A 25,519-nucleotide genomic window follows, 5' to 3' on the forward strand; every position below is an offset into this window, starting at 1 on the left:
TACATTTCTTGTGATAGCAATAAAAGTGATTACAAAAAAATTAACTAAAAAGGGACAGTGTAAAAATAAGGCAAGCACATACGTAGGTCATGTATGCATACGTAAACTGTGTTTGTACCACACATGTGAGATATCGCCGCCAACGTTATAGTAAGAGCAATAATTCTAGCACCAGATCTCCTTTGTAACTCTAAACATGTAACCTGTAAAAATGTTTAAAGCGTTGCCTATGGAGATTTTTAAGTATTGTAGTTTGTCACCATTCCATGGGTGTGCGCATTTTTAAAGTGTGACATGTTAGGTATCTATTTTCTTGGCATAATATCATCCTTTATATTTCACCCTAAAAAATGGGTTCTATATTGTCTTTTTTTGCATTAAAATTCATTAAAGTATATTTTGTCTTAAAAAAATTGTGTTTGGAAAAACCGCTCCACAAATACCATGTGACATAAAAAATTGCAATGACCGCCATTTTATTCTCTAGGATCTCTGCTAAAAAATATATTGTTTGGGGGTTCTAAGTAATTTTCTAGCAAAAAATACAGATTTTTACTTGTAAACAAAAAGTGTCAGAAAAGGCCTGGTCTTAAAGTGGATAATCTCGTGGAAGAGACTCAGGGAAGGCTAACAGTCCATGGGTTAGGGGGTTCAATGCTAGCCTTACTGCAATCAATATTACGCAACTGTGTTAAAGTGTTTTACCATCCAGATAGGAACAAACATTTCCCCTATGCCGGCATTGGCGCAGCCCTACTGCAAGGGAGGATTTTTACTTTTCTCAGAGTTGGACTTTAGGTATATCTGTTTGTTAAGTTAAAAAAAATAAAAAATACCTGTTGATCTTGCCAGAAATCGTGTCAGCTTATAACTTCCTGTGATCTCTGCCTGGGCTGACTGATTTTAAGAACATTGTTCTCAGCTTTTTCTGAGGATTACAGAGCCACGCCCCTCTATGTTATGGGGAAGAGGAGATGGATGGGGTTCTATAGTACTCTCTTGTTCCGCTTGTCCCAACTCAGAAGGTGAGTAAGCCATATCCCTCTAGGTCAGGAGGTGTGTTACTGGCAGATACACACAGTCAAAATAATGGGAAAAACGGCCTGAAAAAAGGAAACTAATACAGCTACCACATCTAAGGACTGGTATGTTTTAAGGCATTACATTTTTATTTTTAAGCTTAGACATGCTTTACACAACACAGAAGAAAGATAGAAATATCTGCGCTTTTCCTCATGGAGCGCGGCATGAACAAAGAGAAGCCAAGATTGTATGTTACCTGAAGTTTTTAATATGGTCCTCTACTTGATTGAGCCCCACACAGTAGGAAAGAGCCATGTTGTAGGATCCAGCTTGCACAGAGGAACCCCAATTTGCCGCTAAATGAGAATATTTACAGTCATTTTCACATGAGATAATAAAGTGTGAAATAAAAAACTTAATATTGAGGTAAGCACTAGAACCTGTTTTTTTTTTTTTTTTCTTACATCTCAAGTACGCCTTCCAGCATTTTAAGCCAAGCAACTAAATACACAGATGAAATATATACATTGTATAAAGTTTACCTGCCAATAATTTGTAGTTCTGTCCATCCAGTTTTGGGATTTACATAGCTTTGCAATATAACACAGCCCTTCCTGGCAAGGCAAAAGTCCTGATTTTTCTGTGTGTTGTAGTTCAATAACACTTACCTACCCACTCCACCATTATACTGCACAGTAAAAAGGTAAGCAACAGACTGATGAGCTCATCTCTGTGCCACTTTGCTTACTCCTCCTATCAGCATCCTCTTTGCACAGCAGCACAACTGATTGGCTCCTTGTGCTGCTTCACTGAGCTCTACTGTACGGGGACTGCAAGGGGCTGAATACTGGCACTGCTTGCATTTAAAAATATATCTAAGGATATATTGATGAGCATATAGCTGGTTCTTTTATATCAAAGGTGAACCTATATAGCCTTGAACACTACTCTAATTTTCCCACACTGCTCCAAATTTTTAAAACTTTAAAACTTTTTATGTTTTAAAAACTTTTTAAAGGACAGTATGTGTCTTTAATTTTTTTTTTTAAAAGACACATACTGCATTCATATTGTAATAGGGACACTTGCATGGTCTTGCAGACATGAATCCTATGATAGTGACTTGTAATATCCTCTGACCTTTTCACCTGACAGTGGTGTCCTGAGGAAGGTTAAGGTGGTCATTGTTAAATTATAGATAGTTAAGTCAATAGGGCAATTGTCTTGGTTAACCTGCCGCAAAATACCCAGACAAAATCCTTTCTGTTTTGGAAAGGATTGGGGAAGGATGACAACCCCTGTTAGGGTTTTACTGGTCTTTGGGGCTCTGACAGAGAGATATCTTATCCCTCACTGTCACATAGGGTTGCCACTTTTTCTTTAAGCCAAACCCGAAAACTTTAGCAGGGCACAGCAATTTATTTATTTATTTTTTGTGAATCTACACTATAGGATTGTAACAGACCTGGGACACCTTTGGGCACCCTAAAGAGAATAGTAATGCGGCACACATAGTGCCCCCTCACCTTCCTGTCAAGTCCTGTTCCGAGCCACATTCCTGTCTGAATAATGTGTATGGGTTTCAGGTGGACTGAAACCCGGACACATGATTCAAAACCCAGACTATCCGGGTGAATCTCAGACAGGTGGCAACCCTACTGTCACAGTGATAACAATTTCACCAAACAGTTGGTGAAAAAAGACAGCTAAAAAAATAGGGAAGAAGAGGAATGAGCTAATTAGGGCTGATAAGCTAAACTAAGGGTTATTAAGAGATTACATTTTATTAAAAAAAAAATTCTACTTGTTATGTTCCTTTAACCACTTCAATACCGGGCACTTTTACCCCCTTTCTGCCCAGGCCAATTTTCAGCTTTCAGTGCTGTTGCACTTTGAATGAAAACTGCGTGGTCATGCAACACTTTACCCATATGACATTTTTATAATTTTATTTACACAAATTGAGCTTTCTTTTGGTGGTATTTTTTTCATCACCGGGTTTTTTATTTTTTGCTAAAAGCCTGAAATTTTAGGAAAATTAAACAAGTTTTTGTTTGTTATATAATTTTGCAAATAAACAATTGTTCTTCATAAATTTAGCCCAAAATGTATTCTGCTACATTTCTTTGTTAAAAAAAATAACCCAAATCAGTGTATGTTATTTAGTCTGTAGGAAAGTTATAGAGCCCACAAACTATGGTATATATCTAAAAATAGATCAATCTTGATGGACTGATGGCCTCTCTAATTTATTGAGGCCCAAAAATGCCAGGACAGTAGAAATACCCCCACATGACCCCTTTTTGGAAAGTAGACAGTCCATGGTATTTAGTAAGAAGCATGGCAATTTTTTGGGAAAATTAAGAAATGTAAAAAAAAAAAAAAAAAAAGCTTTTCACAAGGACAAGTACAAGAAAAAAGTTTAACTTTTTTTTTGTTTGTTTTATTACTTTTTATTTTTTCCATTTTTTACCACACTGTGACCAAAGCAGTATACTGTTACCATCGTAACATTGTACTACTTTGGGAAAGTGATTATGATTTAAAATTTTTTTTTTTTCATAATTATAGCAGTGCATTACATTGCTATAAGCATTTTACTGAATGAAACTAAATCATTCAGTTTGTTTTGTTGTGATTAGCTGTGACTGGTCAAAGTTAATCACATGTTACAGATGGGCTGTGATTGGCCCTGTCTATACCATGTGATCAATGATGTGATCATTTACAGCTAGCAACACAATTGTACACAATGGATGGCATGAAAGAAAACAATTCATTGTGTACAACTCCATGCGACCTGCTGTGATTGGTCACAGAGGTCACATGGTACCAGCAGCAAACTGGTACAATGATCAGTCCCGTGGACACAGCCAGTGACAGATCACGTGGCTGTGCGATCAGCACTTTCTGACAGGACGTCCAGCCACCACCCGGCCATCAATTGACTATGGGGAAGTGGTTAACTTATATCATGCACAGATCGAAAATGCATCCCTTTGATCTACAGATGAATGAAAGACAGCAGATACAAAAGAAACAATGTTACTTTGTATCTCTCTGCTCAAGTCTGAACAGTGTTTAAAAAACACTGTCAGTCCATTTTTGACAGCAGCAGTTTTACAGCTCCTGTATTTAAACAGCATTCCCCAACTGTCATTTTGTCAGTTGGTATTTGCCGGCAAGTGCCAGGAGGGGGAAAGTGGATGAAAGGCAGGGGGAAAGGACATATCACACAAATCCTGTATACTCCAATGTATCTTTTTTGGATGTGTTTAACACATTCAGTATCCACAGCTGATTAAAATATGTTTTTACTCAAAATAAATTCTAATTACACTTTAGACAAGACATGTAGGCCTCCTTTCAATAAGGATTTAGGCTCCATGTTTAAACTGACTCTGTCACAACAGCGAACAATTTGGGGTGTTCGCGGCAAATTCGAATGCCGCGGAACACCCTTTAAAAGTCTATGGGAGAAATCAAAAGTGCTAATTTTAAAGGCTAATATGCAAGTTATTGTCATAAAAAGTGTTTGGGGACCTGGGTCCTGCCCCAGGGGACATGGATCAATGCAAAAAAAAAGTTTTAAAAACGGCCGTTTTTTCAGGAGCAGTGATTTTAATAATGCTTAAAGTCAATCAATAAAAGTGTAATATCCCTTTAAATTTCGTACCTGGGGGGTGTCTATAGTATGCCTGTAAAGGGGCGCATGTTTCCTGTGTTTAGAACAATCTGACAGCAAAATGACATTTCGAAGGAAAAAACTCATTTAAAACTACCCGCGGCTATTGCATTGCAGACAATACACATAGAAGTTCATTGATAAAAACGGCATGGGAATTCCCCAAAGGGGAACCCCGAACCAAAATTAAAAAAAAAAAAATGACGTGGGAGTCCCCCTAAATTCCATACCAGGCCCTTCAGGTCTGATATGGATATTAAGGGGAACCCCGGCCAAAATTTAAAAAAAAAAATGACGTGGGGTTCCCCCTAAATTCCATACCAGACCCTTCAGGTCTGGTATGGATTTTAAGGGGAACCCCGCGCCAAAAAAAAAAAAAAAAAAAACGGCGTGGGGTCCCCCCAAAAATCCATACCAGACCCTTATCCGAGCACGCAACCTGGCAGGCCGCAGGAAAAGAGGGGGGGACGAGAGTGCGGCCCCCCCTCCCTCCTGAACCGTACCAGGCCACATGCCCTCAACATTGGGAGGGTGCTTTGGGGTAGCCCCCCAAAACACCTTGTCCCCATGTTGATGAGGACAAGGGCCTCATCCCCACAACCCTGGCCGGTGGTTGTGGGGGTCTGCGGGCGGGGGGCTTATCGGAATCTGGAAGCCCCCTTTAACAAGGTGACCCCCAGATCCCGGCCCCCCCCCTGTGTGAAATGGTAAGGGGGTACTTATACCCCTACCATTTCACGAAAAAAGTGTCAAAAATGTTAAAAATGACAAGAGACAGTTTTTGACAATTTCTTTATTTAAATACTTCTTCTTTCTTCTATCTTCCTTCATCTTCTGGTCCTTCTGGCTCTTCTGGTTCTTCCTCCGGCGTTCTCGTCCAGCATCTCCTCCGCGGCGTCTTCTATCTTCTTCTCCTCGGGCCGCTCCGCACCCATGGCATGGGGGGGAGGCTCCCGCTCTTCTCTTCTTCTTTTCTTCTCTTCTTCTCTTCTTCATTTTCTTCTCCGGGCCGCTCCGCAATCCATGCTGGCATGGAGGGAGGCTCCCGCTGTGTGACGGCGCTCCTCGTCTGACAGTTCTTAAATAACGGGGGGCGGGGCCACCCGGTGACCCCACCCCCCTCTGACGCACGGGACATGACGGGACTTCCCTGTGGCATTCCCCGTGGCGTCACAGGGAAGTCCCGTCAAGTCACCGTGCGTCAGAGTGGGGCGGGGTCACCGGGTGGCCCCGCCCCCTCCGTTATTTAAGAACTGTCAAACGAGGAGCGCCGTCACACAGCGGGAGCCTCCCTCCATGCCAGCATGGATTGCGGAGCGGCCCGGAGAAGAAAATGAAGAAGAGAAGAAGAGAAGAAAAGAAGAAGAGAAGAGCGGGAGCCTCCCCCCCATGCCATGGGTGCGGAGCGGCCCGAGGAGAAGAAGATAGAAGACGCCGCGGAGGAGATGCTGGACGAGAACGCCGGAGGAAGAACCAGAAGAGCCAGAAGAACCAGAAGATGAAGGAAGATAGAAGAAAGAAGAAGCATTTAAATAAAGGAATTGTCAAAAACTGTTTCTTGTCATTTTTAACATTTTTGACACTTTTTTCGTGAAATGGTAGGGGTACTTATGTACCCCCTTACCATTTCACACAGGGGGGGGGCCGGGATCTGGGGGTCACCTTGTTAAAGGGGGCTTCCAGATTCCGATAAGCCCCCCGCCCGCAGACCCCCACAACCACCGGCCAGGGTTGTGGGGATGAGGCCCTTGTCCTCATCAACATGGGGACAAGGTGTTTTGGGGGGCTACCCCAAAGCACCCTCCCAATGTTGAGGGCATGTGGCCTGGTACGGTTCAGGAGGGAGGGGGGCCGCACTCTCGTCCCCCCTCTTTTCCTGCGGCCTGCCAGGTTGCGTGCTCGGATAAGGGTCTGGTATGGATTTTTGGGGGGACCCCACGCCATTTTTTTTTTTTTTTTGGCGCGGGGTTCCCCTTAAAATCCATACCAGACCTGAAGGGTCTGGTATGGAATTTAGGGGGAACCCCACGTCATTTTTTTTTTTAAATTTTGGCCGGGTTCCCCTTAATATCCATACCAGACCTGAAGGGCCTGGTATGGAATTTAGGAGGACTCCCACGTCATTTTTTTTTTTTTAAATTTTGGTTTGGGGTTCCCCTTTGGGGAATTCCCATGCCGTTTTTATCAATGAACTTCTATGTGTATTGTCGGCAATGCAATAGCCGCGGGTAGTTTTAAATAAGTTTTTTCCTTCAAAATGTCATTTTGCTGTCAGACTGTTCTAAACACAGGAAACATGCGCCCCTTTACAGGCATACTATAGACACCCCCCAGGTACGAAATTTAAAGGGATATTACACTTTTATTGTTTGACTTTAAGCATTATTAAAATCACTGCTCCTGAAAAAACGGCCGTTTTTAAAACTTTTTTTTGCATTGATCCATGTCCCCTGGGGCAGGACCCGGGTCCCCAAACACTTTTTATGACAAGAACTTGCATATAAGCCTTTAAAATTAGCACTTTTGTTAATTCATGTTCGTGTCCCATAGACTTTAACGGTGTTCGCGTGTTCGAACGAACTTTTTTCCTGTTCGCATGTTCTGGTGCGAACCGAACAGGGGGGTGTTCGGCTCATCCCTAGTCACAACTGATAAAACAGGTTCCCCTGCAAAGAAAAGAAGTTATACTTATCTGTTCTGCCACCTATGCTGCCGATGTCCACTCTCTGCCTAATTTTCAGTGGCCAGAGAATCCTCCTCATCTGAGACACTTCCGGGTGTGTCAGATTCCTGGGTCCCCGCTAAGCACTGAGGTTCCTCCTGCCAGCCCTACCTCACTATTGCATCTTGCAGCAATGCAGGGGCTGGTGACAGGCAGCTCAATGCTTTTCAAGGGACCAGAAATCCTACAGCACAGTGTCAGGATAGGCAAGTTTATCTCTTCATAACATGGAATCTTTATTTCTATTTTTTTATTTTGTGAGAGAATCAGCAAGCAACATATATACATTTCTTAGAAGTACATACACTTTGAATGATAAACTATCACAATTTAAACACTGTGCCACATTTGAATTCCTCTCCCAGGGGACTAGGAATAGCTGAGGGGCAGATCACCCATTGTGTACATACCAGGCTTCTTGTATAAGACGTAGGCCAGTAGAAATATGACTATACCAATAGCGATCAGAGCAGACTCCCAAGCCAAAAGAAACATAATAACTACAGACACTACTGCTCCAAACAGTGATGCCCATTTACTGTAGTATTTAAATGACGGTCTCCAGCCTGACAGGGAAAAAAACATTATATATAAAAGATCAAATTACATTTTTATACTTCACTGAAAGATATGTTGTACATATGAAACAGATCTAACTTGTAAGAAAAAGATAATTAAACACTGATTTGTGCTGTATGGTTCAAGAGGAACTGAACTCTGGAAGATGTGTCCCCAAAAAAAGGGCACTAAGGAAAAAAAAAAAAAAAAAAGGCACTAGAAAAAATTTAATTTATCTCTAGTATTATCTGTGGTCGCCCTGCAGCTGATCTTTCCCCCATTATTGACTTACAATGCCTTATTCTGCACTGTTTCTATGTGAAGGCAGCCATCTTGGTAGAGGCAGGGTTTTGCTTCCTCATATCAAAGCCTCCAGCAAGGAGAACAGTGAGCAGCACAGAAGTGAAATTACCAAATAATACTCCAAACCTCTTGAGACTACAGTCAGAGGCAAAAACACCTTAGATGATCTCACACTGCAGATATACAGCTATAGGGCTGTAGACACAGAAGTTCATAGGCACCCTCATATACCAGGAAGTGCACTGCGTGTTTTTTTTTAGAAGGAACTGAAGACAACAGGTAAATTTTCTGCTTAGGCACAGTTAATACTTCCAGGTGTTCCTTAACCCCTTAACGCTGGCGTCTCCTGGTTCTTTAAGAGGTTTCTGATGCCGGGAGGCAGGGCGGGGTTTCTGATCATATGACCACCGTGACTGGCTGTCAGAGCGGTCACATGATCTGAAAGATCCCAATCGCAAGTAGAGATTGGGAGTTCTCTGTTAGGGCGAACACTCTCGAAACAGCTTTGTTTACATTCTGGTACACATAAATGCGTACCACCGGCGTGAAGAGCTTAAAAAAAAAAATCTTAAAGCGGAGGTCCACCGACAATTGATTTTTTTTTTTTTTAAACCATTCAGACACTTACCTATGGACAATGTTACATTCACTTGTTTTGTGAAATATCTCCCCCCCGATGTCCGGTTTCGTTTGAAAAACGTAGTTTAAAAATGTGTGGATGGGAGGTTTCATCTTGCTTTTGGGCATGTGAAGCCCACAAGCATAAACTTCCTGGATGCAGTGAATGCTGAGCTACCAAAATTCACCGCTCGTTTCTGCGCATGCTCAGTTTGTACGGCGTGGAGCGCCATAAACTTCCACGCTGCCATCACAACGGGCGGCGTCCTCAGAAGTTCCTGCCCCGTTGTGATGGCAACAAAGAGAACATAAAACAAACACAGTAGAAGACCGGCGTCATCACGTCACTTCCAGTTTTGGGATTTTGCAAGATTTAGCAGCGGCCATCCACACTGCCTCCTGGGAATACTCACACTTCGCTCCCAGGAGACAGTGCACAGCCGAGGATGACGACGATACACGCCCATACCCGTGGGGGTCAGGCACAGGAAGTAACATACAAAAGAAGGCTAGACAGGTACCCAGTAAGAATTTTTTTTTCAATTTCATTTGAACATCTGTGACATGCGAGGATGGGATTAGGGTGAACTTAAAAATATGTGTGGACCTCCGCTTTCATTTTTTTCAAATTCAGTGCCATTTTTATGTGTATGTTAATGCTAACAATCAACTTTTTATTTTGTACTGCTTGATAAGTGCAAAAAAAAACCTATTGATCTTGCAAGAAATCATTTGGTGCTCTCTGTCTATGCTGACCAGGTTCAAACCTGATCCTTCAAAGAATCACCTCCAGTTTTGTGGATGAAATGTGTGAGATGCTGTTGTGTACAAGATGACAGTGAACTGCATATGATCAGAACAGTTCACTCTACAGTGAATCCTTACCATGGTTTAGAGGAGTGATTTCTAAGCTGTGGCCTGGGGGCTGGATGTGGCCCTTTGCTTGCCTTTCTCTGCCCCTTGGGGTACTATTCCACCAACAATGACGGGGCACCATTCCTTCCAGTGACACCATGGATGGGGCACCATTCCTCCCATCGACACCAAAAATGGGGCACCATTCCTCCCACTGACACCTATGATGGGGCACTATTCCTCCTACTGACACAAACAATGGGGCACTATTCCTCCTACTGACACCATCGATCGGGCACTATCCCCCCAACTGATACCAACGGGGCACTTTTCCTCCCACTGACACCAACAACAGGGCACCATTCTTTCCACTGTTACCAACAATGGGGCACTATGCTTCCCTGCAATGCTTAAGACCAATGATGCAGCATTGCTATGCCCACTGACCACAGTCCGGCCCCCTTAAAGCCTGAAGGACAGTAAATTGGCCCTTTGTTTAGAAAGTCTGGAGACCCCTGGTTTAGAGAAACATATTGAGCATTCACTGTGGCACTAGCGAGGCTATTTTGAGTCTGAATACTGTACAGAATATTTATACCTGCCTACATGATGCTAACTTTTACAATTTAGAAGGATGCCTGTTCCAGTATAGGTTTTATCTTGTTGTAATTTGGTAAAATTGGCATACTTACCTGGTGAGTTAGTTATAGAAGCATGAAAACAGCTAAAATTAATCAAAGCATATGAACACAGGAAGAAATTAGAGATGATCGGTGCTATGGTGTTTAGTTCACCTGCAGAAGACAAAATTATAACCATACATGAGTATTTATATGGCCTTAGAATGTGAGTTTTATAAAAAAAAAAAAAAAAAAAAAAAAAAGATCATAAGCAAACAAAACATTGTAGGAAACCAACTTGGAATAGTTTGTAGGTATGCAAAAAAAAATTATATATATATGCATGTTCATCAAATGGGTGGATGTAAATAAGGGTTTAAAAGTTAATATATAGGAAGGGGGTGCACTATTGAAAAACAAACCTTTAATAAAATTATTTGCTAAATGACATATGTCAAAAATAGACTGGGCCCTGCAGCTGTAATATTTACCACATTATAAATAATTGCAATGTTACTTCAATTTAACATTCAAGAATTAACATTCTTGATATCCTATGGAAAACGGAAAAAAATTGTGTAGTGAACAATTATCTGGTTGGCATATGTATGAAAATAAGAATCCCCACTAGCATATCTTAGTATAATGATCCTTAAGGGAGAAGTACACACAAAGCTCGTTTGGCTGTACTTCTCTTGTGGATCACAGGAGTGCAGTTCGTTCTGACAGTCACCAGCTCTCTGCTCACAGAGCACTGAGAACTGAGCAATCAGCAGCCATTGATTGCTCGATTCTTAGGTCTTATGCCGCGTACACACGGTCGGACTTTTCGTCTACAAAAGTCCGACAGTCTGTCCGACAGATTTTCGACGGACTTTTGGCGGACTTGCGGCAGACTTTCTAATGAACGGACTTGCCTACACACGATCACACAAAAGTCCAACGGATTTGTACGTGATGACGTACGACCGGACTAAAATAAGGAAGTTGATAGCCAGTAGCCAATAGCTGCCCTAGCGTGGGTTTTTGTCCGTCAGACTAGCACACAGACGAGCGGATTTCTGGGTCCGGCGTAGTTATGACGTAAAGATTTGAAGCATGTTTCAAATCTAAAATCCGTCAGATTTGCGGCTGGAAAAGTCCGCTGAAAGTCCGGGGAAGCCCACACACGATCGGATTGTCAGCCGCATTTTGTCCGTCGGAGTCCGTCGGACTTTTGTAGACGAAAAGTCCGACCGTGTGTACGCGGCATTAGAGATGGCGGGGGACTGAGGCTGCATCCACCTAGGTAAGTATAATTCTTAAAAAAAAAAAATTCCTAAACTTCTATTTCACATACAGCAAAAAATGATCACAAGCTGATGTTTTGGGACCTTGCGGTATCATTTTCTCAAAGTGATCCACTAACATTAGACAAAGAATAAAGTGGTGACTATATAATATGAGGACGAACTCAAACAATCCATCCAATTAAGATCAACTAAGGCAGATGCAACTACATAGTTGATGGTAGATCTAAAGAACATTCTATACTCAGATTACATAGTGTATGGTCAGCTTTAGGCTTCCAGAGCAGGTCTGATGTTGGGTTGTAATTGAGTAGAAATAACTCCGGTTCTTAGTAAGAACACATTAAGACCCCTTTCACACTGGAGGCGTTTTTCAGGCGCTTTAGTGCTAAAAATAGTGCCTGTAAAGCGCCTGAAAAAAGCCTCACCTGCAATCCCAATGTGAAAGCCTGAGTGCTTTCACACTGTGGCGCTGCGCTTGCAGGACATCAAAAAAATTCCTGCAAGCAGCTTTTCTGAGGCTCTTTAGGAGGGGTATATACACCCCTCCTAAAGCATCCCTGTCCATTGAAATCAATGGGCAGCGCCACCGAAGCGCCTGCAAAGCACCTCGGCAGCGGCGCTTTGCAGGTGCTTTTAACCCTTTATTCGGCCGCTAGCGGGGTTAAAAGCGCCTGAAATGCACCGCAAAAATGGCGGTAAAGCGCTGCTAAAACTAGAGCGCTTTACTGCCGACACCCGGGCGCTAGCAGTGTGAAAGGGGTCTAAAACAAAATGTCCATAGTGATCAGAAAACTTACAAGATAGATAAATAGGTACTGGCAACATTCTTACATGGAATTTTATTAAAACAATCTTAAAGTATAACTAAAAGCATTTTTTTTTTTTGTTTTTTTCGTTTTGGATGAGGTGGAGATGGATTAAAATACCTGTCAGGTTTTTACTGCTGCACGTACCCCCGCTAGGGAGATTCATCCTCTCTATTTGTCTGGTTTACTGTCATCATTGAAAGTGAAAGTAAAAAAATAAATCCTGAATTTTGGGTTGTTCCCAGAACAGTAAAAGAGAGGAAATCTTCCAATGGGGACACTAGTTCTGGTGATCTGGGGGGCCCCAAATGATTCCTTTAATTTGCAGAGATTTCCTCTCACTTCCTGTTTTGGCTATGGCATAGGAAGTGAAGGTAAATCTCTCCAATGGGACACAGATGGGAAAACAAATTACAGAGATTATAACCCTCCCTTACACTATCCAAAATGGGAAAAAAGTGTTGTCTATAGTTCTACTATAACTGTACTAAATTTAAAGACCTAGAAAATACATTTTGCTAACATTGTTTTGAGTGGATAGGATTAAGTAGCGTTGTATTGATACTGATATCGGTGCCGAAACTAAGTGCAAGTACTTGTGCAAATGCTCCTATACTAAAACTGATACCTTTAAGTTCTGGGATCACATATGTGCGGGGCCGGTTTGCAGTGCGATTTGTTAGAGTCCGGTGCAGTTTTGTTCAGCGGTTCAGGTGCAATTCCAGAGAGAATTGTTAAAGTGTATGACATTGGAAAAAGCACCTAAACTGGGCTGAAAATCGTACCTGACTCTCTTTTAGATCGCACTGCGGCCGACCCACACATATGTGATTCGGCTCCATAGAAAAGGATTTGGGTTCACATGTCATGCAAATGGGATGCGGTATGAAACACATCCAAATCACATATATTTGAACTGGGTGAACCAGTCATTTTTCATTAGTCTAAAAAAGCTGTCACATGACACTAAAAATAGGTATTGGTAATTGGTATCGGCGTGTACTTGAGAAAAAGTATTGGTGCTCATACTCGGTCTTAAAAAACTGGTATTCGTGCATTTTTAGGATTAAGTGTACTCTGATGAGGAATGTGACGCACCAATGAGGATAAATGCAGACGCAATGAGGAATGTGAGCAGATATCCACGGATAGGCTCATTGTTCTTCCCATATCCTTTCCCAAAAAAGCCAATCAGTGGGTAGAGGTTGTCCTTACAGAGGCACTGTACAGAAACAGAGAGAAACACAGATGATTACTCTGAACAAACCAATGTAAACACACATAAGTAGAGGACTATGACATTTAGAAACTATTATTTCAGTTCTCTTGGTCACTTTATGGCAGGGGTATGCAATTAGCAGATCTCTAGCTGTTGCAAAACTACAAGTCCCATCATGCCTCTGCCTCTGGGTGTCATGCTTGTGGCTGTCAGAGTCTTGCTATGCCTCATGGGACTTGTAGTTCTGCAACAGCTGGAGGTCCGCTAATTGCATATCCCTGCTTTATGGTATCAGCCACCAGCTTGCTCTGCCAGTGCAAAAGGCAGGTGTTGGAATTGATTATGCTGGGACCCTCAGAGTAGTAGATGTTGGTAACAGAGTAAGAGGGATCACTTCTACCAGGGGCGTTATTAGTTCTGCTGCATTTCCCAAGTAAAATACACAGACATCAGAAAATCAATTGTTTGCAGAGACAATTTTTTTCCACTAGTGGGTTGCATGGCAGTGTGTTAGAAAATAATCCTTTTGCATGTCAAGCCACTGACGTTGAGGCTCTCATATATATATATATATATATATATATATATATATATATATATATATATATATATATAATGTAATATAATGTTACACTGTGTGTCTGATTTACACACAAAAGCTATGGTTGAGCAAAGCGTGGACCCACAGAAATTCGCAAATTCTTGGGGTTTGCGGCAAATACATGGTGGTGGAAAACCTGAACCTCATCCCTGCTTCTCAGGATACTGGTCATGCCCCATAATAAGTTTTTTTTTTAAGTTTGCATGGTGTGACAATAACAGACTGGCACTTGTCTTCACTTTCTGACTTTCATTAGTCAAATTTAAATTTATACTTAATTGCTGCTGTGATAAAACTGTGTTAGTACTACAGAGTAAAGCCTTATGCCGCGTACACACGGTCGGACTTTTCATCTACAAAAGTCCAACGGACGCTGACGGACTAAAGCTGGCTGGTAATCCGATCGTGTGTGGGCTTCTCCGGACTTTCAGCAGACTTTTTCAGCCTCAAATCCGACGGACTTTAGATTTGAAACATGCTTCAAATCTTTACGTCGTAACTACGACGGACCCCGAAATCCGCTCGTCTGTGTGCTAGTCCGACGGACAAAAACCCATGCTAGGGCAGCTATTGGCTACTGGCTATGAACTTCCTTATTTTAGTCCGGTGTACGTCATCACGTACGAATCCGTCGGACTTTTGTGTGGTCGTGTGTAGGCAAGTCCGTTCGTTAGAAAGTCTGCTGCAAGTCCGCCGAAAGTCCGCCGGAAGTCCGCCGGAAGTCTGTCGGACAGGCTGTCGGACTTTTGTAGACGAAAAGTCCGACCGTGTGTACGCGGCATTAGAATTGTTATGTTTTAATGCACACATTCCTAGTCATTCAAAAATATGTGTAATATATGCAGATTTATCTTTCTGCTATCTGTAGCCATACCTGGAACACCTTCGGTGCAGAGACCAGACAAGCCAAAGCGGATGATAACGTGGCACCAAAAATCCCTGCTGTTACAAGAGGAGCAAATCCTGACACCATGCTCATTGCCTAAATAAAACATTTATGGATTATATTAGACAATTATATATTGCAATTGTAATCAAACCAGTCTAATCTTTTTTTTTAATCCAACAAGATTTTATTAAATTTGCAGGGAAAGCATTACAAACATTGTAAACAGGATTACACAGTACCTCTTATGCAACACATAATCCAATAGCCAAGTAACAATCTCAATATAACAGCTAAAAGCTAGTTCCAATCACAGTTAACCTCTATCCATGTCTCACCCAGCATTGATTCCTAACAACCTGTCGTATACCAGTTCCATGGGTGCTAATCCCGGTACATCTAACCATGGACCCCATATTTTTTCAAATTTTGGCATGCTACCTCTATGTTGGTAAATCAACTTTTCCATTTTTAGAGTCGTGTTAATACTTTCAGTCCACTCCTTAACAGTCGGGGACCTATCGGACTTCCAGTGAGTCATAATCAGCCTTCTGGCCTGAAAAAGTACTCTATGCACAGCTTCTCTGTTGTGTCCTTCCCATTCGTATTCCTCCAAAGCACCCAAGAGACACGCTCTAGGGTCCTGTGGAAGACTCACATTAAAGACTGAGTTGATATTTTGTACCACTCCTGCCCAGTACATGTGTAACTTGGGACATCTCCACAGCATATGTATCAGGTCACCATGTTCACGTTTACATCTAGTACATGTTGGTTCCGTCAGCCTGTTCATTAAGTGTAATCTGTGCGGAGTATAGTATGTTCTCAATAGTATATATAGTTGGGTGAGTTTTTGTGACACATTGAGTGAACATTGGTTCACTGCCTGAAAGATCTCCTCCCACTGATCCCCATCCAGCTGTCCCACCTCTGTCTCCCACTTCTCTCTCACCCTCAAGGGATGGTGTCTCATCACGGATTGCAAGAGGATAGCATAGCATTGGGAGATAAATCCCTTAGATGAGCCAGCATCCCCCAGAAGGCTGAAAACCGGGGTTGGCGATAAGTGCCACTCCGAGGAGCGGCCCTGTGTCTGTACTGCATGTCTAAGTTGCATATAGTAGAATGACATTGATGCTGGCAAATTATAAGCTTCTTTTAAATCAGAAAATGTGCGCAACACACCTTCCCTAAATATATGCTTTATATGAGTGATTCCAAACTGCTTCCAACGAGCTCTGCATTGTAATTTAGCTAGTTCCCCATATGTGTCATTGTGCCAAATGGGACTATATTCCGTATATCCATCTACTTTCTGGAGATATTTGGTCTTATTCCACACCTTTTGAATAAGACTGAACGTTGGGTATTTTTTATGTGGTTTAGTGAAGGCCAATGCCTCTAAAGCCATGTGAATCGGACCCTTACCCACTGTGTGAATCATTAGCCTGTGAGATGAGTTTTGTGACGGGACAAATGTACCAATCAGATGCTGCAGTTGAGAGGCCAGGTAGTACAGCCATGGGTTGGGCAATGCCAATCCACCACAGTCCTTGGGTCTCTGTAGATGTTCTAATTTGATCCAGGCGGGACCATTTTTCCAAATAAGGGTTCGGAAAATGGCATTTACTATGTGAAATATTTTTAATGGGATAACCATAGGGGTATTATGTAGAAAATAAAGTAACTGTGGCATGAGAATCATCTTCACTAGGTTTACTCTACCTGCTACTGACATTAAGAGAGAGTTCCAGGTCTTGATTTTGTCTCTGAAGCGCTGTAGGAGTGGAAATATATTTAAATGTATAAAGTCCCGGGGCTGGGACGTGATTTGGATCCCTAAGTACTTGAAAGTAGTGGCAATCGGGATGGCACAAGTGGCACATACCTCCTGTGATTCATCTCCATCTAATAAAAGAAGGGCAGACTTTGACCAATTTATATGCAGGCCAGAGAACTTCCCAAATTTAGATATGGTCGACATGGCCTCCTGAAGGGAGGGGCCAGTGTCACCGAGTAGGAGCATAGTGTCATCGGCGTACAACATAATTTTTTCCTGCATATCACCATAGCAGAAGCCTGTAATGCCCCGATTTGCCCTGATCCCGATCGCCAATGGTTCAATAGCCAGCGCGAAGAGGAGAGGAGACAGGGGACATCCCTGTCTCGTACCCCTCCTCAACACGAAGCTTGGGGAAAGATAGCCGGAAACCCTCACAGTGGCCTCCGGTCGACTATAAAGGAGCCTAATCCAAGATACAAACTGGGGGCCAAATCCAAAACTCTGCAGGACCGACCACAGATAGTTCCAGTCTATGCTGTCAAATGCCTTAGTGGCATCCAGTGACAGCAAGACCCTGGAACCCATATTATCTGCTTTGGACTGCATATTAAGGAATAGCCTTCTCAAATTAACTGCCGTCGATTTATTGGGCATGAAGCCAGCTTGGTCTCCATGGACGATTGAAGTGATAACTCCATTTAATCTAATGGCCAAAGCTTTCGCTAATATTTTCACGTCACTCTGTAGCAGGGAGATCGGGCGATACGCCCCTGGATCTACTGGATCCTTACCAGGTTTGAGTAACAAAATAATATTGGCCGTTGACATTGATATTGGTAGGTGGCCTTCCTCCCGGGCTCTATTAAAGACTTTAAGTAACTGGGGTAGTAACTCAGTAGGATACTGTTTATATATTTCTATGGGAATTCCGTCCTCCCCGGGCGCTTTGCAGTTAGGAAAAGATCCAACCGCCTCCTGTAGTTCTTCTACTGTAAGGGGATTCTCCAAGAGCCCTCTCTGATCTTTGTTTAATCTAGGGAAATCTATCTGTCCTAAGTATTGTTCTAACTCGTCAGATGTATAAGATGTACCCGGTTTATACAAATCTTCATAAAACGCGTTTAGTACCTGCAGCACCTTTTCAGGCGTGTTAACTATGTTTCCCTCCTTAGTCCTAATAGCACCTATAGTTGGGGACTTCTGGTATGCATTTGCGATTCTCGCCAGTATGCGGCCTGTTTTCTCGCCCTCCTCAAAAAACGCCTGCTTAGCAAAGAATCTCTTCTTGTCGGCCGATGAGGACAGCAGTTGGCGGTATGCAGAAAGAGCCGCCTGCCATGCCTCCTTGGTCGAATCGGAAGGATCCGTGACATATAATTGTTCCATCTCTTGTACTCTAGTTTCAAGTTCATTTTTAAGTGCTGAAGAGTCTTTTTTAACCTTATTAATTTCAGCAATTAACACACCCCTCAAATATGCCTTAAAGGCATCCCATTGCCCAATCATCGATTCATCTGGATCCTGGGTGCGGAAAAACTCACACATGCTCCCAACTATCCCCTCGTGTGAGCGGAACAGTTTCAACCAAAAAGCATTACATTTCCAAGGGGCTTTAGGTAGTGTAACTATTGGGGCAATTATAAGCCGTATAACCACTGGTGAGTGGTCTGATACACTGCGGGGCCTATGTATCATATCAGAAACAAACGGGAGCATGTTTAAGCTGCACACCCCCAGGTCAATTCTAGATAAACAACCATGGGTTTTGGAAAAGCATGTAAATTGTCTAACTCCAGGGTTCCCATGTCTCCAGACATCCACCCAGCCCACCTCTTGCAACAACCGCGCCAGGGGGGTAGCCCTGGAGAGGGCAGAGGCTCCGGGTCCTGGGTGTCTATCTTCAACTGGATTTAAGCAGCAATTAAAGTCCCCCGTTACCAACAGCGGTGCGTCAGGCCTGCCATCCATAAATGTCAGCAGAGACCTAAGCACCGCCGCCGTGAAGGGGGGAGGAATATATAGTACTGCCAGCACACAAGTCAGTGTACCCAACCTGCAATGAAGAAAAACATAACGACCGTCACTATCAATTTCATTTGCGATTTCTTCAAAGTCCAGGTTGCCATGGATCAACACGCTCACCCCCCTAGAATATGAGGTGTGCGTGGAGTGATAGGCCTTTCCTACCCAGGAGTATCCCAGGAAGCTCACAGTGTCCGCAGTCAAGTGGGTCTCCTGGTAGCAGAGAATTCCGGGGATGTACTTCTTCAAACACATGCGAATCATGGTACGCTTCAATGGGGAGTGTAGTCCCCTAACGTTCCAGGATACTATTGGGATGTCCGCCATGTCTGCTTGTAGGTGAGTAGTATTGACCGGTACTTTGTGAGCACCTGTGCAAGGTAGTGGATCCATTTCTGTAGCGAGGTTCTGCTAGGTTTGCCGTAGGTTTGATGAATTCGTGTCCTGTTGAGGTATCCTTCGTTCTGCTTGTAACTCTTATTGCTAGGGTCTTCCCCGTTTCAGTGGGGGGTGGTGAAAAAGAAAACTTTCTTGTGCTATAAACTGCACATTCTGCCAACATGGCAACTTTAGCAACGTATGCGACATTCCATCGCTCTTTTTTACTGAAAATGATCATTGGTAAATTCAACTTTTGGTCCAATTCGCTCTCATTGCACTGCTTAGGAATATTCAGTCCCCCAGCCAAGGAACATCTGTCAACACTGGAAATAAAGGATAAGGTATGTTCTGGTTGCCCATCTAGAAAAAAGGAACATAATGACATTTTCTAGTATCCCAGCCCTCTGCAAGTAGCCGGTTCAGTCCTTTTAGTCTTCGTCTTGTGGAGCCTGCCGTTTCAATGCCTGCTCATTTCTGTCCAACCAGACTGAAGCGTCCTTAGCGGATTCAAAGAACTGTGCTTGGCCTCTCACCACAATCCGAATTTTCGCCGGATATAGCATAGCGTATGGGAGTTGCAGAAGTCGCAGTCTGCGTTTCACGTCAGTGAATTTAGCTCTGCGCCTCTGGACTTCTGCCGAGAAGTCCGGATAAAAGGATACCCGGACACCATTGTGGAGAACATTTGCCTTCTCTCGAGCATGTCTCAGCACTGCTTCTCTATCCTTGTAATGTAAAATTCTTGCAAGAATGGATCTTGGAGGGCCCCCTGGTGGAGGAGGGCGTGAGGGCACTCTGTGAGCACGTTCCACCGCAAACATTGGGGAGAATGCATTTTTCCCAAAAAGTTCCATTAGCCAGTTTTCAACATAAGTAGTGGGGTCCCTGCCCTCCACCTTCTCAGGCAACCCCACTATGCGAACATTGTTTCGCCTTAAGCGATTTTCCAAATCCTCTGCATGATCGCATGCATCCCTGGCTAATTGCAGTGCTGTTCTGGTATCTTGTGTTATAGGTGGTAATTGGTCTTCCATGTCACTGACTCTGCTTTCCACAGCCGTGGTGCGCTCACGTATCTTTTGCATGTCTTGCCTTAGTAATGACACATCTTCTCTCAGACCCCCAAATTGCTCCTTCAAGGTGTTAACTGAAGCTGTGCAATTGTTCACAGCTCTGAGTATGTCAGCTAAAGTAGGCTGTACAGCGTCCGGGTCCGCTGGGCTTTGTGGTTCCCCAGATGCAAGGGCTGACTGCTCCCCCTCCTCCTCTCCCCAGAGCACCTGTGTGATGTCTGCCTGCATAGCATGTGTCCCAGCCTGGCTGGATGACTGCTCTGTTCCCAGTGTCCCAGCCATTTTCTGTGCATAGTAGATCATGTCTCTAGGGGCGTCTTTGCCAGTAAGTTTTGGTGTCTTACTTGCTTTAGGCCAAGAGTCTTTCAGCTTGTCCTGTCCGCGTGGTGTGTGCTTCACTGAGGACGCCGCGGCGCCATCTTGGATCTCCAGGCCCGTCATCTCAGTTTGTCCTTTTCGGAACTTTCCTCTGGTGCAGCTGTGTGTGACGTGGGTGGAGCTGAGTGAAGGTGGGGCCAGGCGGGATAGGCGCAGGGTCAGTGCTACCACTAGGCAAACTAGGCAGCCGCCTAGGGTGTACTGCTGCCTAGGGGCGCCCGGACGCTGGTTTCCCTCCACATCTGCATGCTCTGCAGGCTGCAGCATGTAACTATCTCAGTCCGACCGGTAGTGGAACTATGCCGCGTACACACGACTGGACTTTACGGCATACTTTGCCCGGCGGACTTTTCGACGGACTTTCCAAATTAACGGACTTGCCTACACACGATCAACCAAAGTCCGACGGATTCGTACGTGATGACGTACGACCGGACTAAAACAAGGAAGTTCATAGCCAGTAGCCAATAGCTGCCCTAGCGTCGGTTTTTGTCCGTCGGACTAGCATACAGACCAGCGGACTTTTCGACCGGACTCGAGTCCGTCGGATAGATTTGAAACATGTTTCAAATCTAAGTCCGTCAAACTTTTGAGAAAAAAAAGTCCGCTGGAGCCCACACACGATCGAATTGTCCGACGGACTCCGGTACGCCGGACCAAGTATGCCGGAAAGTCCGCTCGTGTGTACGTGGCATTAGAGGTGTAGCCCAACACTGTAGCCAGCGCTAGAGGAAGCAGAGCCGATGCCTCCTGTATAGCGGCACCTTCTGTCACATGGGCAAATGGGGTGCAGTCAGTGGTGGAGTCAGGGGTGGTGCCAATGGGGGCGGCAAAATAAGGTTTCACCTAGGTTGTCAAAAATCCTTGCACCAGCGCTGGATAGGAGCATACCCGGGTGGGGGCAGAGGTGTTCGCATCTGTGCTGTGATTCATATACAGACACGGACAATGGTTCCAGGAAGTGCCTCTGAGCAGCCACATTCAGCTGTACAGGCACACCATTGTCGGTAAAGCTTAGGGGGATTGCTTATTGTCTAGATTAGACTATTGTTTCTAATCAGACAATCAGCAATTACAATAATGCATAATGTAATAGTTTTTAGTTATACATAATAACCAAGGCAGATTTTCATTTTTAACTGGAATTCTACTTTAATGTATTATGGATACAGAGTTGAATGAAATAAATCAGAACTCCAACCAAAAGTATTTTTTGGACATGTGAACAGGACAAATACATTCACACTAATAAACTGTGTGCGCTGTGTGTAGGCTGTAGCATTCTGTAAAACTTTTACTTTCATTCATCTATAACTGAACATCTGGTGTTGAAACTCACGGTTCCGGCCGGTGTACACTGATCATAAAAGTTGCTTGATTGGCACCTTTTCTATTGAGAAAAAACGCTTGCATTTTTTTTTTCAGATGCAATGCATTTAGTAATTGGAGGGGTGGGAATTGTTACGTTTATCCGCACCTCCTTTTATTGTTGGTAGTTGCTGTGCTGTCAGTTAGCCCCATTTACACGTGAGTGTAGCGTTTTCAGGCAGAAAGTCGTGCGATATTGCCACGATTTTGTACAGGTCAAAAATGTCACCAATGTAAAAAAGCAGAAAAACGGCCAAATCTGCCTAAAAAAAAAGTTGCAGAAATTGTTTGAGCTTCAGGAGTTTTGGAGTGGAGATGTGAACCATCTCCATAGAGAATAATTGATTTTTTTCCCTCCAGCGTTTTGTAGCTTCAGGCTTCAAGCCACAAAACGCTGAGGTGTGAATGGGGCCTAAGAATGATGTCATGGAAGAAGTAGGCACACAAAATATTTTGTAGGGTATCACGTCTTGGACTATTTATTATCATATTACTCACTGCATGGGCGTGTAATGTATTCATGGTAGTGTCCAGAAGCTGTTAATTTTAAACGGTAAGGTTTTTTTATTGGAACAAAAATACAGGCGGCATAAATATTTTATGTTTTTGAAGTCTGTATCCTGGCAATGTGTAAATGTGAGCCTGTTGTAAAGAACCTTGGGGGTAACAATTAGTGCTTACCTGGTAGTAATTTATAAGTCCATATTTGCAGTTCTGATTTAAAGTACATTCAGTGAAGTTCATCCCATATCCACATCCCAGTCCAATGCAGTTTGTGGCTTCACCTATAAATGAGTCATTTGCACTTCCAGATGCATCTCGAATTACACAGGAGCCTGCAGAAAAAAGGTTCTTATGTTATTACTATTGGGCATTGGGCTATATTTAGGCTGATATGTACGATTTCCATATGACAACATTAAAAAAACATACATCTGATGTCTTTGACTTTCTATTAAAATAAGTTTAATACCATCTTTTTTATTCTAAGCAGATTGATATGGACATAGTTTATGAGTGGGGATCGGATCTCTGTGTGAGGACAATAGTCTGTCAAAATAGCCCACCAATATACTTTTCTTAATGTCAATAAGTGTGAACCGAGCTTGAGCATTGGGGCAAATATAGGGGTGTATCTACTAAAGGTAAATAGACAGTGCAATGTGTTTCATTCATTTTCCCCCAGAGCTCAGTGAATGTGTTAAAGCTCTGCTGATTTCCATCATCCAATCGTGTACAAGAAAAATGCTATTTTTTATGTTTTCTTTGCACCTGATTTGGTATTCTTTACAAAGTGAAGCTTCACCAAATTTATTAAGCTCTGGGGAAAATGGTGAAGCTTTCAAAGTGCACAATCTATTTTCCTTCAGTAAATCCATTCCATAGGGGGAGGTTTACTAAAATTGGAACATGCAAAATCTGGTGCAGCTCTGCATAGAAACCACTCAGCTTCCAGGTTTTATTGTCAAAGTTTAATTGAACAAGCTGATTGGCTACCATACACGGCTTCAGCAGATTCAAAATGCTCCAGTTTTAGTAACCCCCCCCCATAGTGTTTTTGAATTGCTTTCTTTCCTTGTTATATTCAGGCCAAAAAAATAAAACACTTCAAATAGTGAGTTTTATATTTATTTTTTCCAGCCAGCAGATGAAGCTTTGGCCCTTTTTGTTTGCCATATTTACCAGGCTGACCTTAACCAGTTCCGGACCAGCCGCCGCAGTTATACTGCGGCAGGTTGGCTCGGCTGGGCGTGGCGTTGTAGCTGTACGGCGGCCACGATGATCAGATTCGCTTCAGAACCCGTCAGTCTCCAGGCCAATGATTTCTGGCCTGGACCTGGTGATCGGTTCTGGCGAATGAAATCCTTCCCCTGCCTGTGTAAGTGTAAACACAGGCAGGGGAAGTGATGTCATCTACCCTCGTGGAACTCTTTTCGTTCCAGAGAGAGGAGAGAAGACATCTCACAGTAAGTTGCACCAACACTACACGTACGATTGCCCCCCCCAGTTAACCCCTTCACTCCCTGTCAGAGTGTCACCCAGTGCAGTGTTCATAGTTTTTTTTTGATCACTGTACTGGTGTCATTTGTGACAATAATCAGCATTAGGGTACTTAGCAGTAGGCCCAGATAGGTCTAGGGACCCCCCCCAACCCCCTAATAAAGGTTTAACCCCTTGATCACCCCCAAGTTAACCTAACAGTTTTTTTGGTATCGTTTGAAGCAGTCGCTGACAGTCAGGGGCTCTTTTTTCCTGTGAGTTGCACTAGTGTACCAGTAATCTTAGAGGCCAAAATGTCCAATCGAAGGTACACTAGTGAAGAGGCCTACACGTTTCTGAGCCTGACAGATGAGTGTGAAGAGGAAGTCACCCATCTGTCCGATTCAGGCTCAGAATACAAACCAGTAGACAGCAGTGGCACCCTGACAGATAGCTCTGACAACGGAGTAGTGGTCCCTGCCAAGGTCAGGCGTACCCGACCCGTTCTTCTGCTGTTGTTGAGGTGCAATAACCGCGGGGCTCTCGTATGGAGCAGAGAGCCAGTATTAGTGCCGCTCATCCTTCTGGTAAACTGGCAAGCACCAGCGGCCTAGTACATCCTGGTCGTACATCCAGCACTACAGTAACACTTGGTGACGTGGCGAGTCCCATAAGTGCAGTTCAAGTTGGTGAGGTGGCTAGCACAAGTAGCGTCCCGCAGCCATCAAGAAGACAAACACAGGCCCGTCGAGCCCATAGTGCCCTTCCTGCTGCATTTGCCAATCTGAATTGGAAGCCCACCGCTTCTGCAGCACCCGTACTTCCCAAATTCACTGGCCAACCCGGAATTCAGGTGGAAACAGTTGATTTTACGTCACTTAATTTTTATTCGCTGTTTTTCATGGAAGATCTCTATAGATCTGTTGTGGACCAAAGCAATTTGTATGCTGGTCAATTCATTGCTGCTAATCCCCAGTTGACCCTTGCCAGAAATTGGAGACCTATTACGGTCTCCGAATTTAAGACCTTCCTGGGCCTATCCCTCCTCATGGGCATAGGTAAAAATGGCGAGTTGCTGTCATATTGGTCCACTGACCCAATTCACCATATGCCCGTGTTCTCTGCCTCCATGACCAGGACACGATACGAGCAGATCTTGCGGTTCATGCATTTCAATGACAATGAACTCTGTCGTCCTCGGGGTGACCCTGGTTACGATTGGCTCCACAAAACTCGGCTCTTCATAAACCACTTCAACCAACAGTTTGCAGCCTTGTTTACTCCTGATCAAGTTGTCTGCGTTGATGAGTTCCTGATTAAGTTTTCTGGCCACTTGTCTATCAAAC

At 43.6% G+C, this 25,519-nt stretch overlaps 1 protein-coding gene across 1 annotated transcript in view; it reads right to left on the reverse strand.

Moving 5' to 3' along the window:
• SLC12A3 (solute carrier family 12 member 3) overlaps window positions 1-25,519 on the reverse strand; it is a 97,520-nt gene that overhangs the window by 23,604 nt on the left and 48,397 nt on the right. Inside the window, exons 11-16 of the mRNA XM_073605530.1 lie at window positions 22,875-23,029; window positions 15,177-15,284; window positions 13,581-13,704; window positions 10,457-10,558; window positions 7,841-7,996; window positions 1,280-1,379 (exon numbers count right to left, since the gene is read on the reverse strand). Of these exons, the coding sequence (XP_073461631.1) occupies window positions 1,280-1,379; window positions 7,841-7,996; window positions 10,457-10,558; window positions 13,581-13,704; window positions 15,177-15,284; window positions 22,875-23,029 (745 nt within the window). The remainder of the gene's footprint in view (window positions 1-1,279; window positions 1,380-7,840; window positions 7,997-10,456; window positions 10,559-13,580; window positions 13,705-15,176; window positions 15,285-22,874; window positions 23,030-25,519) is intronic.

The sequence above is a fragment of the Aquarana catesbeiana genome, linkage group LG11 (genome assembly GCF_042186555.1).
Source record: "Aquarana catesbeiana isolate 2022-GZ linkage group LG11, ASM4218655v1, whole genome shotgun sequence".
Classification (NCBI taxonomy): Eukaryota; Metazoa; Chordata; class Amphibia; order Anura; family Ranidae; genus Aquarana; species Aquarana catesbeiana.